Source organism: Fundulus heteroclitus, unplaced genomic scaffold (assembly GCF_011125445.2).
Source record: "Fundulus heteroclitus isolate FHET01 unplaced genomic scaffold, MU-UCD_Fhet_4.1 scaffold_94, whole genome shotgun sequence".
Lineage (NCBI taxonomy): Eukaryota > Metazoa > Chordata > Actinopteri > Cyprinodontiformes > Fundulidae > Fundulus > Fundulus heteroclitus.
Genome location: NW_023397406.1, coordinates 260143 through 280048, shown reverse-complemented (window position 1 = coordinate 280048; position 19906 = coordinate 260143). Strand labels below are relative to the sequence as shown.

Genomic DNA, 19906 nt, shown 5'->3' with positions numbered 1-19906 from the left:
GACAGCTATGGCTTTTTCATTCTTAATTGCCTGTTTTCAGTTCTGTACCGTGGTTTTGTTATTCAGTTTCACAATGAAACTGTTTCCCCTGTTTTACTTTTTTTGGTGGAACAAAACACATGATGTACAGTAGTTTTCTGAGGTTGTAACCATTTGGCTTATTTATTTAGCATAACATTTCTTGAAAATCGTAATTTAAACTTAACTGACGGCCAGTTGCAACCTCTTGATGTGCAATAAATATTAAACGCTCTAAAAGCATCTATTGTTCTGCTATTACAGAAGTAGAAATAATTGTCCCTACAGCTATAAATCTAATTTGATTGATGCCTTATTCCAACCTGTCTCATACTAATATCTGAACACTATAGATTTGTGTTTTCTGTTTGTATTTCCTTCTGTTAACTGTCCATTTATTAAATCACATATTCAGTTTTATAATAAACATTTCAACATACATTTTGAAATTCCATCAGGAGGGGATTGAAATGTTTTACATCACGTGTTGTGTTTTTTTAAGTAGCACAATAGTTACTTTCCCTGGAAATTAGTTATGGTTATGATATTACAACTCAGTTATCAACTCTGTTACTTTTTTGACGTAACTCGCCCAACACAGGTCATGTTGCAAAAAAAAAAAATAAAAAAAAAAAAAAATTAAATACACAAGCTATAATGCTTTTTTATTGCATTGCACAGAAAATTGAGATGAAATGAAGTAATGTGACATGCCACTAAATAAATTAGTCAAACGGACTCCTATTTCTTTGCAGCTCCTCTCAGCTGCAACGGTTCAGACACTTGGATCGAGTACATCTGGATTAAGCAGCCTGTTCCACACTGAGAGCGACTAATTGTCACCACGAGTTAAAAGCGAAAGATGTAAAGCAGGGTTTCAATTCACCTTTTACCAGCAGGTGGCCCTGCAAGGACAGTTGTGACATTTAAGTTTGATGCTCTGTTGACACATCTCGCCTCATATTTCAACAGCCCCGCCCATTTTACCACATTCACACACACACACACACACACACACACACACACACACACACACACACACACACACACACACACACACACACACACACACACACACACACACTGAGCCACAGAGAACAGAGGAAATGAGCCGAGCTAAAACTTCTTCACACTTCAGGCCAAATCGCTCACTTGACATGTGCTTCTCTGCACTCCGTTCATACGCGTCCAATTAATGCAGCTTCTCTAGACGAGAAAAGGGAACTTACAGCATGGGAGCATCTTCCTCTGGGCTTCTGGATGAGGCCAAAATCAACCACATCAAAGGTAACACAGAGATTATTCTTTCTAAATGTTCATTTTTTTTAGAGGTTTCAGAGACATCTTGACTGACTCCGGGTGTCGTGCAAGTGATCTGCACTGATGTAAGAGATTTGTGGGACGGAAACATGGCTAAACAAAGGAGGACAGATGTTGAATAGAAAGCAGAGAAATAAGAGGGGATGTGAGTTTGAACGACTTCAGGACTGCAGGTTTGGCTACAGAAGCAACAGGAGCTGTACTTTTAGTCACGATCAGCGGTTGCAGCCGTAACAGAAGCAGACCGGTTAAAGTTGAAAAAATAGTTTTGATTTTGAGCCTTACATTTTGTCCTCTCATCTACACAGTTTTTAATGAATCTAAATTTAATTTGATAACCAAATGGGACCAGACCATATTTATGCAAGTGTTTAATGGCTTCAAAGCCCCCATACTATGAACTTTAAGCAGTTCTGTGGCTTAAATACACAGAAACGGCCTTCCAGAGTGTTTAAAGACACTGCTATAAACTACTTCACAGTTTTGCAGATTATAGTGCTTGTTTAGATCATAGGAGGTTCAGTACATTTGGCTTTAGTGGAAAGATTTGAGCAAAGAGGCCGACAGGAAACGTTGGGAGGGGTGTGACATATCAGCAAAGGTCCCCAGAATTACAGCAAGGACATTGCAGTTGCATGGCCCCCACATTAGCTACCAGGACGACATCAGTGTGATCATATCTAAAAAAAAAAAAAAAAAAGAAAAGAAAATAATTAAGGAGAGAAGCTAAATTTCAGTTGGCAACAGATTACTCATGATATAGTTTTACCTTCAAATTAACAAGAAAATGCAAACAAATGCCACGTCGGGGTCCCCTTTAATGTGAGTGCTTTTCTTAATTTCTCCACGTGTGCATTCCTATACGTGTTATCAGCTCGGACACATCCTGTCACTAATCTTCCCCTGCGAACTAGAACGTAATTACAGCTATTTCCAACTATTATATTATTATGGGTTTGTCTGATCTTTGTCTGTGTTGTGTTTGGGTCAGTTTGTGAGATGAAAGTCAGGCTGCCCCAAAGAATGTGTGACACTGGCCCGGCAGAGTACACACATTTTAAACAAGAGATTATGACAAATCCACACATTTAAACAAATCATGAGAGCACAGCCTAGAGGTCAGAAAATAGTTCCTAAGATCGACACATGCGTTGTAGCTCTAAATTTGAATTAACCCCGGAACTGCAATCAAGACTCATGTAGATATTTAGGTTTACGAATCAGCCCTGCCAAAACAGTTTAGAAGTGTAAAAGATCAATATTATGTCAATAAAACGAAAAGCTAAGAAACGCAAAAGACAACATTCAATGTGGAACCATATAAATAGCATGATTTGACCTTTGGGCAATCAAACAAAGTTAATGAATTAAAAATTGTGAATCTGTGAGATTAAAGTAAAAATATGTTGTTTTTTCTGGCTAAATGGTAATTTATTAATGCATCCACTTGAACTTATATATGTATCCATAATTTTTCACAAATCTGTGTTTGTCTTTTAGCAATTGATTCATAAAGAAGCAAATCATATAAATTATCAATTGTCATTCAAAAGATCTTTTCCAATGCGAAATTCCCTAATAAAATATACCAAAATATATTTTCAGTGCCACTTACTCATTTTGTAAAAAAAACAACTTTTATTAACATGTTGACAGGTACTTATTAAGAAAGGATCAGAGCATAAAAAGAAACAAGGATCTTTGACTGACAGTAAAAGATGAATGGGAATATCATCAAAAGTAAAATGCCTTCATGTCAGGTTGGATTTTTATTTTAAATTTGACAAACATCAAAATGTATTTTGATGTTTTAATACATTCAAGCATTTGTATTACAAAAAAAGGGAGAAAAAGCCATTATCCGACATTAACATCTTGGACAGGAAGCCCATCAGATCACATCACTATCCTGATCCTGCAAAACTCACCATTATGAACTTTGAGATATTCACTAAAAAAGTCTTTAAAATGCTCACAGCATCCGGCTCCTTTGATGCTTATTGACCTTTTTTACCAACGTTTTGCAAAGAGTTGCATGTTCAGTAACTTGTGATGGAGCCAGTAAAGTATGTGGTCATGAATGAGAGCAACCTTTGTCTGCATTAATTTAATAGCCTTCTTTAAAAATAAACAGTAAGTATTGATTGGTATTTTTAATGTCTTTCATGTATTTATGTGACCAAAGTCCAACTAGGTATATTAAATGATAAAGTGTGAACTATTGTTTGATACCTAAATCTTTATAAAGCAAGATATATAAAGATGATGCAAAATCCAAATTTTTAGCCCTTAAATAAGCTTTTTGTGTACTTGGTGTCTCTAGAAATGCAGATAATGTGAATTTAGTCTGTCCAGGTTCTACATAGATATCTTTATATTCTTTTTTGGGTCATATTTTTCAAGTCATTCAGTTTTCTCTGTTTTCTGTGAGGCTTTTGAACTATTATTAGTATTTGCTGCAGAGATGCTAAACAAGGTCAAGGACTTCTGGCTTACCAGTCTCGCTAATGTTTCATTTTCATGTCTCTGAACAATTTTATAGTCCAAGTTCAAGGATGCAAAACCTATAAGTGGATAAGTTATACACCCCCAGCATACTCCAAAAATGGCTGAACAGGGTAAAGTGTGACGCTCTGCGACCTGAAGGGGGGGCCGGGTTGAAGTGTCGTCTTTAGATTTAAAGTGACAGCACCAAAATGAGTTGTTTCCAGACCCACCTCAGAACGGGGGTAAAAAGGGGGAAGGTGAGGTCAAATAAGAAGGAACTCAGACCAAAGTATTGTGGTTCCACTTAATATAGACCACAGCTGAATGATTTCAATGTGAAAAGGAAGAACTGAAAAGCATGATATGTCCCTTATAAAATTCGTCCCTTTAAAAATAAACAAATAAATTACATATAAAACATGTATTGACCTAGTTGTTGGTTTGAATAATCATGAGGTATAGAATTATGTTTATATGCTATTTTCTATTTAGGTCTAAAATTTATTTGTCTTCCCATTGTTTTTTTTGTTTGTTTTTTTTTTTACTTGAGATTGCATTTCTATAAGTATTTCCATGTGATTGACTTATAGGATGCATTTAAGGACATGGACAACTCATTTAAGTACTTTTTGCCTGTAAGTGGCAAAGACCCAGAACATGTCATGCATGTTCTGGGTCTTGTCAGACTCTCTTGTTAAGCATCACACCCTTAAGACCATAATATATATTAATTGTTGATGTTTGGCCACACCTCTTCCAAAAGTTTGATCCTTGAACTGACTGAAAATACAAATCTGTAGATTGCAACCGACTGAATACGTCACTCTAAGTTTAACAAAGGCACAATGAACTACTCAGTGTGTTCAGTGGAGGTAATGGAAGTCCACAATTATTCAAGTTTATAACCCAAAACAAACAAAAGAAGGGATCTTGAAGACCAAAGCAACTTTATAATTTTTTGCATTATTGCCTGAAATGTTGGAACTAATAAACAAGAGCTTTAAATTTGCATCAGTTTGCCTTGATTTCTATGGTAGTTCAATCTCAGGCATTGAGAAGGTTTAAAAAGAAAACAGTGTTATTGCGAGGACAAATGTGCTACTTTTGAGTACTACTAAAACAAAGTTTTAAGTAATGTTCTGGTAATAGCAACAGGAATATCTCAGCTTGAGAAAACAAAACTGACAATATAAAGAAAAATATCTGTAAATATCTGTATGCTGATAAACTGGGTTGAAGAACCCCACATTTTTGCAAGCTGATCATCTGTTGAGCCCAAAAACACAAGCATTGTTTACCAAAGTGAATACCCCACATCACTAGAGTACAAGTTTAATTTTTTCAATATACTGAGAAAATATGTATTTATCCTGAGAAGAATTTGGGAAGCTTCCCCACCAATCATATTCAGTGTTTTTCACAATGTAACAAGAATGAAAAATGTTTGAGCAACACGTCTTACTCCTTGTGTGTTTGCAGGACTCGTTGACAGCACCTTTCAGAGCTTCAGTGGGTTTTACAGGCAGCAGTACTCTGTAACTTACCTTGGACACATTCATCAGGAGGTGGAGCCTAAGAAAGAGGGCAAGGGCTTTTTGCTTAAAAGCAGGGTAAGAGCCGAGACATTAGATATCCAATCAGCAGAGGTTTAAGAGTCATACTCAGTTTTGTTTGTCTTTGAAATCACATTCTGATTTAATTCTGTGTTTTTGTGAAGCCTAAGACTGATGGAGAGGAGGTGCTGTACCAGGGATGTGTTAAATTCTCCTGCTGGGAGGAGCAGGGAAAGAAATCCAGAGAGAGATATGTTGTCCTTAAGAGTGACTACAAAGTGGAAATACATGATAGCACAGAGGTAACAAACCAACATGAGATAAACTCTATTTCTTGCTTGCGGTATCACTGATTATTGTTCTTGGATGTTATTCAGACTTTTAGTCGTGGATCTGCACCTAAACTGGTCCTGCAGCCAGCAGGAGGAGTCGTGTTCACCAGTGAGGAAGAGTCAAGGGTTCACCTGGAGAAGACCTGCGCAGGATTACTCAATGGTAAGTCAGTCAAACTCTATATGACACTTTTCATCCAGCACAGCAACACAGATAGCTTTTGTAATGTGAAAGCAGACCCCCTCCATTTAATTCAAAACAAAAATAAATGGTGGAAAAAATTAAATAATAAAACAGAACAATTATAAGCCTCCTAATCAAGCATTGAATAGCAAGAGGAAGAAAAACTGACAAGAACAAACACAATCACAGAATAAAGAAACACTCATGACTGAAAAGCAAGATATAAAAATCATGGAACACAAAAATAGCAATATGATGAAATAAATAAGATATAATGCATACATTTCTGACAAATATTAACAGTAAAGTCAAGTCAAAAACGGTGCTTTACACTTTATTAAAATAAAGTTTCAGATCATAAAAAAATATCAATTTACTTTTCAAACTCATACGTACGATATCATAAAAATTGAGTAGCGGTAAAACCATACTCAGATACATGCAACATTAAAAAGCTGTAATTTATTCAGTAAACTCTCTGTTCCCCTTGTTGTCCCTTTTGGTTTGCTGGTTAAAAACCTGCTCCCAGCAGATGATAGGGCAAAATGAGAGTAATGGTCTAAAACAAAGTGAACTAACGTCACAGAGAGTGTTAAAAAGCAGCAGGGGGATCTTCAAATACATTCTGGTTGCATCCATTGTGACTTTGCTGTTGGTGCATCAGAGGGATGCAGTCCAGTCTGCAGGTGTTAAAAGTATGGACTGACGTCTCTGTTAGTGCAGAAAACAATATTTCAAAGACCTGTGTAACAGCATGAAGTATTTGCCCTTATTGAGTGTGTTCCTGAAATCTTGGGTATGCAACCAATCTGAAGCATCACGTTTGGCACTAGAGTCTTCTTCATCTTGTTCCCTTTTTAAAGAGGAAGTTAAAATGGACAAAATGCTCGTCCACATGTTGGCTTCTTGTAAATTACAAGGCAGCAACTTTCAACAGCTCACGCTGCCTTGTTCTGTATTTAAGATAACTGATGAAATGGAAATCACACTACGTTTTAAGAGTTTGCAGCTACTGATTATTATCTGAAACATATCAATCTTGCTGAGGTAAAACACTGGAGCAGTCACATTTTTCCATCCAGGATGAATTCAGTACAAACCTGCATTTTGGGGGTAATCTGTGTCATGTAAACTAAGTCTGACAAAAACTTATGAATGCAATACTGGCCCCATCCAATATGGATTCTGGTTATTTTTTATTTTATCTTAATCATTCCAAACCCAGCATCCGAAGTAAGTATTTAAAATCTCTTTTCAAACAATTTCAGAATGATATGGGTATAAACAAATCCAAAGATCATTATAATAGCTTCAAAATGTCCAATTTGTAACATGGATGTTTTTTTGTCCAGGGGTGAAGGAGGATTCTTCGTCGACGGCATCGTCTACAGATGCGTTTGCCGTATATCTTCATCTGCCCTTCACAGGTCACACCTGCTTCCTGTTTCAACAAAAAGATGAAAGAGATCACTTCCTGTCTGGCCTCAAGGCCAGCATCAGACACCGCAACCTTGGTAAAACACTAACCTGCAACACAAGTTAGCAATTAGAATGCAGTTGACATTAAATACGGTGGTAACAGGGGCGTGATAAACAGAACAAAATTAACAATATAATCTGTTTACAGGCATTGCTGAACAGCTCTGTAGATGAGCATGAACACATTATACAAGACAAACCTCCATCATCAGTGCCTTGCAAAAGCATTTAGGATGCATTATCCCACATGATGTCATGTTACAATCAAAAACTTTAGGGTATTTTATTGGGATAGTTTGTAATAGACCAACACAAAGAAACCTGGTGGTGTGTCACCATGTCTTCAACAAGTGGGCCAGAGTTAATGGTGGAATGAATGGAGCTACTTTTAGGGTAAGCCTAGAGGACAACCTGTTAGAGGAATCACACTGAAAGGTGGTTTTATGAAGAATTTTAAAAACTTTGTGTTCTTTTCATTCCACCTCAATTATACTACTTCATAATCACAGAAAAGGCCTTAAAAACTGAAATTAAATGACCAAATGAGGAAAAGGGTCAAGCAGTGGAAATACTTTTTCGTTTTTCACACGTGCACTATTGTCTCTAAAGCTTGTCAAAGATGTTTTGGCCTAAATTTGTCTGAATTCTGGCTCCAGGAATAATTTTTTATTCTAAAGAGGTTGCATGTGTTTATTTATAACTGAGTCTACTTCAAATTGAAATGTTTTTTCACACTCATCATCTAAAACTATTTCAAAATGAGTTGCAGTCCTATTTAAAAAAATAAAAAAAGTACATTTGCACGCTAAAGGGTGACGTTGAACTGTGTGTTTCGAGACCTGCAGCTGCGTGTGTCTGCCTCAGTCAGTCACTCATGCTTTGGCAGTTGCCTTAGCGACTGATAAAAATATTAATGCTGCTCACTTCCTCTGTGGTTAGCAGGATACAAACCAAAAACAAACCCCTCTTCAATGTTGTCATGCGGCCGTTGCGAAAACAGGGCATGACATATCTGAGCTAAGACATCCTGAGCTGTGACAGGAAGCAACCCACAAATACCCACCAGTAACTGCTGCTCATTAAACCAGCCAAAACGCTACGACACATAAAACAGCGATGGATAACCAGGAGCAAATTGCTATCCTCTGCAAAGACCATTATGAATTTATTTGATTGGGTCAAAGTTATGAAATATGCACATCTTACCCACTGTTATTTCATGTTTGCACACTGTATAATGCTGCATGACTTGGTATTTTCTGCACCCAATGTGTCAAATCACTGAGACTATTAAAAGAAGTTGCTAAACTATGCGTCTATAAAAAAGTCCTCATGAATTGCTTATTCATCTCTACTACTGAAGCCAATTTTCGTTAACCTGACCCTAGCCAAATGAATTTCGCTCCGCCTAGCTCCACTCATCCGGAAACGAAATTCATCTGACTCGTCAGGTTAAATTTTCGTAGCTTGAAACTCTTTTAAAATTTCTGTAACAGTAAAAAAAAAATCCCCCACTAAATCGATAAACTGTGAAACTGCAGTTAAATAGAAAAGCACAAAGGAAGAGGAGAAACAAGATTTAAATGAAAAATAGGCGGTTTCGTGACAACAGAGAGTTTTTTTTATGGGTACACCTCAAATATCCAATGTTGCCACTCAACTAAAAATGCATTTTCCTTACAAAGAGGCACAATTTGAGTGAAAATAAACAAGCTTTCCAAAGGGTTATTATTACAACAAAGAGGGTATCAACGAAATAAAAATGTATTCACATTTTGTGCCAAGTTTGGTTTACTTTTGATCAGAGAGCAAAAGTTGATCAGAGCGTTGAGAAAATCTAGAAATGATCAACGAATTCCTTTTTCCATTAGATATAAATATGACACCTAACACAGATGCCTGTCTGAGTCCAAGCCATTCTTCAATATAGGAAAGACAAGAGAACATGCTTTTAAGAAAGGCTGACGTGTTGTTGAGCTTCGGGAGTGAAGATGTGGCTACAATAACACACCTGTGACACACCTGAACCTGAACCTGGCCATGTCTACAGTCAGAGAACGAGTTAGAAAGTCTAAAATAACAGTAACGGTGAGAAATGAGGGTCGACGAGGACACTAGCTCATAATGCTAACACGCACAGCGAGTAAAATGGATGAGAAAGCACAAAAATACCCAATGTTAGGGAGCTTTAGCTAAGGTTTTTTATGTGACATTATGAAGCCTGCAATAAAAGAAGAATAAAAAAAAATGTTTACCACAGTAGGGTTTCCAATAAATATGGAGGGTGATGTCTTTATGATGTTGTTGCTGCTTACGTTATTATTTTCCAACATGATGGGGAAGGTAAGGTCTAGGATTCTTTAAACCTAGACCTTACCTTTTCATTCTCTGGAACGTACCTAAGTAACAAACAACGCATTCGGCATTTCTTGTATAAGATTGAAAGGCACCAGGCGCGTCACTTCCAGTGCTGATCTGCCAGGCAGCTGGTTAGCTGGACTTCTGGCTTTCACAACGATGACGACACAACGGCAGGTCACGTCTTCCTAAAAAGAAGCTCTCAGTTCCTCAAAAAAAAATGTAAGAGTAGCAAGAAAAAAATTACCCAACAGCTTCATGATAAAAATGTTCATTCAAAGAACTGAAAAAATATAGAGATATTTAAAAATAGTGGAAATAAGGCTGGTTGGTAGGGATTCATATCTGATGTAGAATCAAACACATATTTGGCACTGAAAAGAAAACGAATAAATACCAAGGACAGAGAAGATATTATCCTTCATATTTTCTTTTTATCTGACATTTCCAATCTACACATTTGTCCACCAACAACAGAAATGTTTCTGAGAGGCGAGAGCCAAGAAAAGGCATGCAAAGCAGGACATTGTGGTTACTGATCAAGCCAAACCCAGTGCCGTTGATCTAAACCACCAGTTGTACTTAGAAAATAAACTTCTAAAGCAGATGAAATATGAAGCTATCGCCACAATTTATTGAGAAAGTAAGGCAGTTGTTTTCATGATGGTTCAATCCTCTCACCATGGTGAATTATTGGATTACAATTTTCTAAATGTGCCTATTAAGATTTAAAAAATGTGACAACTGTGTCCAAGAGAGGACAGGAGACTCCGAAGAGGGGATGATCATCATTTCCTAAAGTTCTAACGAAGTTCCTGCTTCCTGCAGACCCCTGGCATGATTCGTCCCACGAGAGCGAAGCATACGCCCGAGCCCTCCGTCTCTACCGACGGGAGAAAGGATGCTATGAATCCTGGGAGAAGCTGCTGGGAACCGAAGAACAGGTGAGCAACATTAATGCGCAGCTTCCTGTCTGCCTGTGTCCTCTTAGCACTGTGCCTCACATGCGAGGTGTGTGCAGGTGCTGGCCCGCCAGGTGATGGAGGATGTGTTGTCATGGTTACAAAGCCAGCTTCAGTCTAAGGTTAAGGGAAAGAAGACTGAGCGGATTCGACAATGGCAGGCGGTAAGTTCAAACGACGGAGTCTATAGTGCATTATTAATCATTGTTTTCTTTTTTTAAATGTTAATGATTAGCCATTATAGACTGGCCCTGAAATCCACGCATAGACAGTGAAGGCTCCTTATGATGTAAAGAACAATTAAAAATAATCTAGACTTTATTTAAAGTTCTGTGCAGACGTTTCCTGTTGTTCTGTTGGAAGACCAAATTATGTTTTTTTTTCATCAAGGTTTCCAAAGGTTGAACTGCTGATATAAAGTGAAGTTAGATAGATAGCTGTGTGCTTTATTGTCCAAATTTGTGTTTGACCAGATGTGGTAGATAAAGCTGCCTCCATAAGATGCAATGAATACACATTAAATACACATACTGCACTATTAAACCACAATAAATAAATAAATAAAAAATACACATATTGCTCAATAAAACCCATATTACACCTGACCACATATTTTTCCAAACAACAAACAAACCAACAGGTCAGACTAGAGCAACAGTGCTTCCTCATACTATATGCCTTCCTTATTTATTAATATGACGGCGGTGGGGACAAATAAATATTTAAATGTGTTAAATTTACAAGTGAGGACCCTGTACCATTTGCCAGATGGGGGCAAGCCGTATTGTGAATTGAGGTTAGGAGCGGGAACCAAACGCTCTATGTGCAAGTCTGGGTCTGAAATCTAAGTTGTTCATTTGAAGGTTGTCATCTAGCTTTGTTATTCTGTTCACTCTGTGCAATGCAATGCATTTGCAGGGAACCAGGCTCACATCATCATGCAGCCACCAACATGCTTCACAGTTGGTACAAGTGTTTGTAGATACATCGTGACTCTTTCTGTCATTGTGGTCGAGTAGCTCGATATTTATCTAGTATGATGGTAAGGCTTTTTTTCCCTCCGTGTTAGACCAAGGATGACGTATTTTTAATTACATACACTGAGATTACTTTGACTTTCAGCAGTTTGGACAATCCCAGATGGCGATGCCATCATTTGCGAAAATAGCGACGCTATCTGGAAGAGAATCAAGGACCTCCACAGGTCTGGTTAAAACTTGAGGATAATTTTCAGTAGCTCAAAGGTGCAACATTCATCGCCTAAAGGTTCAGTTGAGTCCAAATACAAACATCATGGGGAAGTCCAGCCATCATACTGTTCAGGAAGTAGACAGTCCTTTTATCCAAGAGATGTACAGTATTTGGAGCAACGTCTGTGTGTCCACCTCAGGACAAAAGAAGAGAGTGTCGTCATCGACAGCTAAATGATTCATGTACCAACGTGGGCTGAAATGCCACTCAGCGAGGAAGAAGCCATTCGTCCAAAGGCAACAGAAATGAGAATAAAGGGAAAAAAAGGCCAGAATATTTGGTCACGTGTTGTCCTGAGGTCAGATGAATACTAAAGCTAAGGTGTTTGGCCATAATGAGCATTGTTATGATTGAAGGAAAACGGGAAGTGGCATCATAATGTTGTGAACACATTTTGTATGAATATTGTGCAAAGAATACACAAAAAACACAAAGTAAAGCACAGACTGGTTTAACTTGTGCACCAAGATACCATGATGGTTCTACCCTGTACAAAGGGGTTCAATTAAAAAGCTTCATATCAGTGACATTCATAATCCATTTCCTGTATATCAGGTTTTAATTTCAGAATCTGTTTCGGGTGGCAAAAAAGAATCAAGTTAAAACACTAAGAATTACTTTAATGATCAAAGTTAGGACAGAAAAGTTCCTCCAAAGTTTAAACGAATGTGTTGATTCTAGCAAAGCAAAAGATGGAGTACTTACAAGGAACAAATTAAATTATTCTGATGTAAAAAAAAAACAACAAAAAAACTCATTAGTGTGGAATATAAATGGCGCCAAACCGAGAAGCAGCAAGGGATTATAAACGTTTAATTTTCTTGACAGTAATTTTAATTTTGAATGAAATGCTGTGAGCAAATCTTCTTTGTCTTTCTCTGCCAAAAACCTTTACGGATCTGATGTCTTGGCCAATTAAACTCTAACATTCTGCCACATAGCCAAGAATAACTCGCATAACAAACCAGTTTTTAATTTGTTAATTTACTTCCTGGCCTGATCCTGATGGAATTTTTTTATTTTTTTTCACATTTCGCCGTTCTCTCATGCTAAATTCCCTGATTTTAATAACTCTGTGTTTCTCTATTTGTAGACAGTTCAGGGGACCTACAGTCTGGTGCTGGAACAGCTGACTGCAGGTTTGGAGGCTCTGAGGGAGGAGTGTCGCCAAACTGCATCAGCCAGTCAGGCCCTAATCAGGTCCAACCTGGACCAAATCATGTCCTCTCATGACTACCTGGGGATGAAAGTCAGAGGTAATGCGTCGACGTAAGCCCAGAAAATTACAATGCCTTCATTACATGACGATATGTCTTACCATATCCTGCTGTACTCGTGTACATTCCAGCGTGCATACTGGAAGAAGCAGAGAAAGTGTGCGGTGAGTGTGTGGTGCCCTACTTGTCGTCCATCCTCGAAGCGCTTACCGAACACATCGGGGCAGGGATTCTTGGGATGCAGGGCGCACTGCGAACCCGCATGAACGCTGCCTTTTCACTTACAAACGAAAATACGGAGGACACAAAAAAGGTGGGAGAGCTCGTTGTGAATTCCTGTCTAAATTTTCCCTGTCCAGTTTCTCGACACTGTTTAACACGAGCGTGCTCTGCAGGCCTTGACCAGTCTGCGCTCTGTCAGTCTGGAAGAGAGCTACCGCAAGGTGGAGAACCTGAGCGAGAAACTGGAGAACTTAAAACAGAGGTTCGGACTGAGCAGCGTGGAGAGGCTGGTTGACTCTGCAAATCTGGAGATGGAGCAGGTGGGATGTGCAGCTTCCAGAGCGGCTGTGGCTGCAAAGTGAAATCTGAAACGGTGAAAGCTTGGAGGTCATGAAAGGGATGTGCATCACATTTCTTGTGCTTCTTGCAGCTGCTGGATAGCGCCGTTTACACTCTGGAGGAGTTCTTCCAATCTTTAAGCAAACAGCAACCGGCTCAGCTTTCTGACAAGATGGAGAGAGCTAAAGAAAGAGTATTTAAGGTAAAAATGTTACTATGGAAATTTAAAGGCTCTAGTAGGCATCATCCAGTAAATTACATAATAATAGATTTAGGGTGAATAAGCAACAATCTTTAAATATATTTATTTCATTAAATATTAAGGGAGACTAAACATGCCTTTGTGCAGTAAAAGAAAGTGACATATGTGTGACAATTTGGATAAAACATTTTCTCCCAGCTGGTCCCAACTAAGGAACTGGGTCTCGATGTAACGCCAACAACTCCTTTGGATTAACGGCCATTACAGCTAAATCCCGGCAACAAAAAAGGAAACGCAAACTGAAGCTTAGATTTCATGGGAAAATTTACCAGAGGACTAAAAATATAAATGTCTAATGTTTGGGCTTTATCAACATGTAATCTGAGAGATACACGAGAAGCTGAGCTTCCTGTTTGGACAGGATGTGGTCTCAGATCTCAATGAAAGCCCTTTATTAACATTCATTGGACCCCACAGAGATAGCCTACATACGGAAATGGCTAAAAAGAAGCAATACAACCTCTTAATGCTGAGCATACTGGCCAGATAGGTTAAATATATGACAAGTAGAGCCCTAATTATTTTCTGTCAGCAAATGTAGTGTAAAAGTGTATAAAGCCTTAAAATAAATCTGTAATTTTTGCAGCATCTGTCACAAATTCCTATTTTCCTGAGAAGAGCAGGTATTTTAACGAGCACCTCCTACATAGTTCCCAGGGCCTTTGGAAGAAAACCAGGCCCGCAGCATCACAGATCCTCTGCCGTACCTAAAAGTGGTCACGAGTTGCTTTTCCACATATTCATCCTTTGCTTCATCCCAAACGCACCTGGAGTGTTTGCTGTTATGAAGTTTAATCCCACCGTAGTCTCATCAGTCCGATTAAAGTCCCAGTGGAGCTGAGCAAACGCCACACATTTATATCTGTGGTCACAGGACAGAAAAACATTTCTCCGGGCATTAGTCGGCATCTAGCGAGCATTTAGAGATTGTCAGGGAGACCCCAAGATGCAATCCTGTGCTGCATAGAGATTTGGAGATTTATTTTAATACTCATACGATCTTGATGGTTGTGAATGGTAAAGAGATAAAAATAAAAATGGGTCCCTGTCTGGTCCCTATTAGCCAAAAGCCAGGATGAATGGAGTTCTGCGTCATCTTATACCCCAAGAAAACAGGAAGTAGATTGTTATTTAAAATGTCTGTGACAGGACGTCAAATAAATAAAAGTCCCCAGGCCCTCCAGTCACCTGAAAAGTTTAGAGATTACATTTTTTTTTTTAATAGTTATGGGCGCCAAAAAGTGTTGCACCAGTGATTTTCTTACAGAAATGTATTTCTTAACACGATGCAATGCAAGATTAAAAAAAATGTAAGGCTTGTTGCACATCTTTCCCAACTGAATGACCTTTGGGTAAATTAACTCGATGAAATCGTCGACTTTTCAGACGTAATGATCATGTTAGTGTCCAGCGTGTTAAAGCTTGTGACTGTGTCTGAGCAGCAGCTGGACTACGACAGCCGAGTGGTGCAGAGACGGCTGTATCAGGAAGCGCTGCTGGAGATCACTCTGCCCTCTCTCATCAGTAGGATGGACAGCAAGTACAAAGCAGTAAGTGAGACTCACCGCTGGAGACCATGCTCGCTGCACACGGTACAAAAGTAATGTTTGGCTTTTCTTTGTGCAGGAGCTCCAGCAGTTCGAGCAGTACATCTTCTCTGACTACAGTGGTTTTATTCTGGTGCACAACGTCTACGATGATGTTCTGAGGAACATCCTTCACAGTGAGATACAAAAAGGTAAAGGCACACACTGACACACACACATATTGCTCCTTGTGACTTTGCCACGTCTCAATCTGCGGCCAATTAGAAAAATCTAATCAACCAAACCCTTTGTGAGCTGTTCAGGTGAGGCCGCCTGGAGGCCTAAACTTAGTATTATTAAAGATCTAGAAATGTCAATAAGAGGACCTAAAATGTGTCCATTCACAATATATTATCCCCATTACAATGTATAACGGATCATGAATTAATTCTAGGTCATTCAGAGGGTCCCTGAGGTCTCAACAGGCCAAATAGGAACATTACTTTTTGGCATTTGTCCAGTTCTTGACCATAGCAGCTTCATGGTCGCAGACATCTGTTTTTGACGATCTAAGGACCATGATCCTCAGGATAAGAGATTATTTTAGCTCAAACTAATGTCATGATAAAGACTTTCTGCAAAAAGAAAATTCATGTGTGCAAAAAGTCAAATTCCTAGGGATCCAGGTAAGACTTTTGTGTTCTTTTATTTTTTTTTGGACTGTTCATGATTCTAAGTGCCTTTTCCTTTCATAGTGGTCCAGGACGCTGCCAGTAAGAAGAGTAATAATCTCCTGCTGGACACGTCGGATCTAGCCATTAGTCAGTACAGTCTACCGGGACACACGCCTCCTGTCTCTGCCCCTGACAGCCCGACAGTTCAGCCTCGACACTCGGAGGAGAAGGAGGAGGCCCAAAGTGCCAATGCAGAAACTGCTGCTGCTGCGAAGGAGGAAGATCAGAGCAAAACCCCCGACGTTTGCCCTCAGAGCGATGCAGAACTTAAAGATGACCCCACAGGTGACCCCGGTCCAGCTCAGTCTCCAAATCCGAGCCCTCTGATCCAGTCTCCGCTGATTGTTGTGACGCAGCAGCCCGACGAACACGACACCAAAGTGGGTCAGTGCTTGAGGGAAACCGGCGAAGAGGATAAAGGCGGAAGCGAGGCAGGAGCAGCAGCAACAGACACAACAGCAGTCCAACCGTCCAACATGGAGGCCGCGGTCACACAAGAAGTCGAGAAGACTGATTCTGGGTCCGTCGTCCAGGACCCTCTTGATCCAGGTCCTTCTGTCCCGATCCAGACAGCTGAATCTCCTCTGAGCGGTGAATCCGCATCGCCTGAAAATCCAGTCACACCTGAGCTCTCCACCTCAGAACAAGCTTCAGATCAAGCGTCGACGGAGACCGGCTCTGTCCGGCCTCCGTCGACGCCTCCGTCGCCCAGCACAGATAGTCCTCTGAAAATCAGCCTGGGGTCACTGAGCGAAGCCATTGTACCATGCTCCACGGAGCCAGCGGTGCAGCAGATCACCGACAGGGCAGTCTACTTGACGGGCCAAATCAAGGACGACTGGGAGGTCGAGAGAGCGAAAGAAACGGAGAAACAGAGAAAAGCATCGGAAAACGAGGAGAAGGAGGCCAGAGATGAGGAGACGGACGAGGGGGAACAAGAAGGTGTCGTCCAGACAGGAGGAGATCCTGTCAGTGAACCGTGTGCATCAGTGGCAGCAGAGAGCGCCCCTGTATTAACGCCTAAGCTGACAGGGAATGAAGAAGGTCCGGATGATGACCAGAGAGGCGGTGAGATTCAAGAAGACGCTGCGGTGGAGGCAGCAGAGGAAGGAGAGCACACAGAAGAAAAGGAAGACAACGATCAGAAGGGGGAAGATCCCCAAAGTTTTCAGCCAACGGAACCACAGCCAGAGACGGATCCTGATCCCCAGCTGCTGGACAGCGTGTCCATCATCAGGGACCTGGTGACTGAGATCATTGAAGTGGAGACGATAATCGAGCCCTGTGAAAGCACCGGCGGCGCTCCACCCTTCACATAAACGTGGCAGCAACGTCCACGAAGTGTGACCGACAGACGGATCAACAGCGATTAAAACAATACACGCGGCTGTAAATGAGACAGAAAGCAGAGGTCAAATGGTTCACGATGCAGTCAATAAAATTTGGAGGATTGAAAATATATTTTATTTAATTTGTTATTTTATTCGGTTTACCTGTGCTGTTTTTATACTGTATTCAAGTTGCCAAATAAACATGTTTAAATTGCTTTCTTCTCTTAGTTTTTTTCTCATTAATTGTAAAAAAAAATAAAAATTGCATTTGTACACACAACGATTCGGGCATTTATTAGCTGTAAAGAAAGATATTTCAACAAACCCTTGTTAAGGTTCATGAACAATTTCACGTCTTCACTGTTCTGAACCACTATTATGTGGTACACAAACTCAAATGGCGTATAACTGTAAAGTCTAAGGGTAAAGTTTGTTTTTTTAACAAAATAAAAGTCAGAGAAGTTTGGCACACATTTATGATACCATACCACCTTTTTTAGTGCGAAGCACTACAGTAGTACAAACGATAAAGTTTATCCTTCTTCCATTTACGTTCGGCTGTCCTAAACTTTCCTCTGGCAGGGCGGGCGGTTTCATTCAGCCAGGGTTCAGGTTGGGCTTTTACTTTGATCGGCACACATAATCTAAAACCGTTTGGCAGGTTGAGTCAAACCAGGAGCTGAGCTCATCACAGTCCTTACAGACTGATTCAGGAAGGCGGCAGCTCTGACCTAAAACAGCAGAGAACTGACTAGCGGTGCAGGGGTTTAAAACCAGGACAAGGTCGAACGACCGCAGGAGGATTAACTTTGGCACCAGGAAGAGAAACTGCAAACGAGAAGGGCTGACGCTCCGAGCAAACTACCACACAGAGCTCAGGGTTAAAACCAGGCAAACCACGAGTTTAAACAGCATCCAGTGTATGCCCACCCCTCTGTGTAGTCACTGACACAGATAAGATGAGACACGGTAAGGTTTAAAAAGCCCTTTGCCTGTGGCCTATCAGGACGGCATGTATGAATTATTTAGTATGGTTTCGACTAGCAGGTCAGAAAGATCATTTAAGAAGTCCTTGTGTTTAGGACTGTAGATCACAGCACAGTATGGAGCTAAATTATGGGTTCACTCCGTGCCGGTGGAGGAGTGAAGGTCCTGTGGGGCTGGAACATCTGATCCGAGCCATCGACGGGATCCAGAGAGCTCTGGGAAAAGAGCTCACCAGATCAGTCCTGAACTCCACCAGCAGACCGCTGTGTTGGTCCTGATGTCTGAAGCACTTTGGCCAGGAGGGAGGGGCCACGGTCAGCCGCACCTTGGCGGGCTACAAACACTGGCTCCATCTTTTTACATTCGCCTCCAGCTCCCATGAATCAATGCTTTGTAGAAGGTTCTTACGCTGCAGCGGCAGCTGCAAATCTTTAGGGGATTTCTCTGTCAGCTTTGCTAGCTTGATATTTTCTGTCTGGTTTTAGGTCTGGACTTCGGATAAAGCCCTTGTAATACACAAACATGCTTTAATCCAAACTGTAGCTCAGGCTGCAGGTTCAGGGTCGTTGTCTGGCTGGACGGTGACCTCCATCCCAGTCTTAGGTTGTTTGTAGCCTCCAACTTGCTTTCCTTCAGCACTGGACCTGTACCTAAATCCATCCATGTTCCCATCAACCATGGTTAGCGTTTCCATCCCTGAAGAAACACCATCCCCACAGCATGATGCTGCCACCACTTTCACATTGGCGTAGTGTATTCAGGCCAGGGTTGTGACCAGTTTAGGACAATTTGTTTCATTTCCTTTTAACAATTACTTCCTTATTCCAACCTTCGGTTTTTGGAGCACTTGACAAATGGTTGTCCTGAAGACCACGTCATCTAAGCTGTGGCTCTCTACAGCTTCCTTGGAGTCATCATGAGCCTCTTCCCTTGTTAGATTAACGCCCATATATATATATATAGTATATATATATAGAGAGAGAGAGAGAGAGAGAGAGAGAGATAGAGAAGAGAGAGAGAGAGAGAGAGAGAAAAAAGAGAGAAGAGACCTCTCTCCCCTAATCTCTCTCTCTCTCTCCTCTCCCTCTAGAGAGAGAGAGAGAGAGAGAGAGAGAGAGTCTCTCCTCTCTCTCTCTGAGAGAGAGAGAGAGAGAGAGATCTCTCTCTCTCTCTCTCTCTCTCTCTCTCTCCCCCCCTCTCTTCCCCCCCCCCTCTCTCTCTCTCTCTCTCTCTCTCTCTCCCCCTCTCTCTCCTCTCTCTCTCTCTCTCTCTCTCTCTCTCTCTCTCTCCCCCTCTCTCTCTCTCCTCTCCCCCTCTCTCTCTCTCTCCTCTCTCTCTCTCCCT

General features: G+C 40.5%; 1 protein-coding gene across 1 annotated transcript; it reads left to right on the top strand.

The window, feature by feature from the left end:
• Nucleotides 1-1138: 1138 nt before the first annotated feature.
• On the top strand, nucleotides 1139-17790 carry LOC105940317 (protein Niban 1). Its single transcript, XM_012882820.3, has 14 exons — nucleotides 1139-1305; nucleotides 5305-5435; nucleotides 5543-5680; nucleotides 5756-5873; nucleotides 7247-7408; nucleotides 10560-10675; nucleotides 10753-10857; nucleotides 13038-13200; nucleotides 13293-13474; nucleotides 13557-13703; nucleotides 13814-13924; nucleotides 15427-15534; nucleotides 15611-15722; nucleotides 16266-17790. The coding sequence occupies exons 1-14, from the start codon at nucleotides 1251-1253 to the stop codon at nucleotides 17561-17563; spliced, it is 2946 nt and encodes a 981-aa protein (XP_012738274.2). The 5' UTR covers nucleotides 1139-1250; the 3' UTR covers nucleotides 17564-17790.
• The last annotated feature ends 2116 nt before the right edge of the window (nucleotides 17791-19906 follow it).

What these genes read in the sequence shown, in the direction of transcription:
- LOC105940317 (XM_012882820.3), top strand. Translation starts at nt 1,251, where the DNA reads ATGGGAGCATCTTCCTCTGGGCTTCTGGATGAGGCCAAAATCAACCAC. An exon ending in GCTTTTTGCTTAAAAGCAGG is followed by an intron (nt 5,436 to 5,542) that starts GTAAGAGCCGAG and finishes GTTTTTGTGAAG; the next exon opens with CCTAAGACTGATGGAGAGGA. An exon ending in ATACGGAGGACACAAAAAAG is followed by an intron (nt 13,475 to 13,556) that starts GTGGGAGAGCTC and finishes CGTGCTCTGCAG; the next exon opens with GCCTTGACCAGTCTGCGCTC.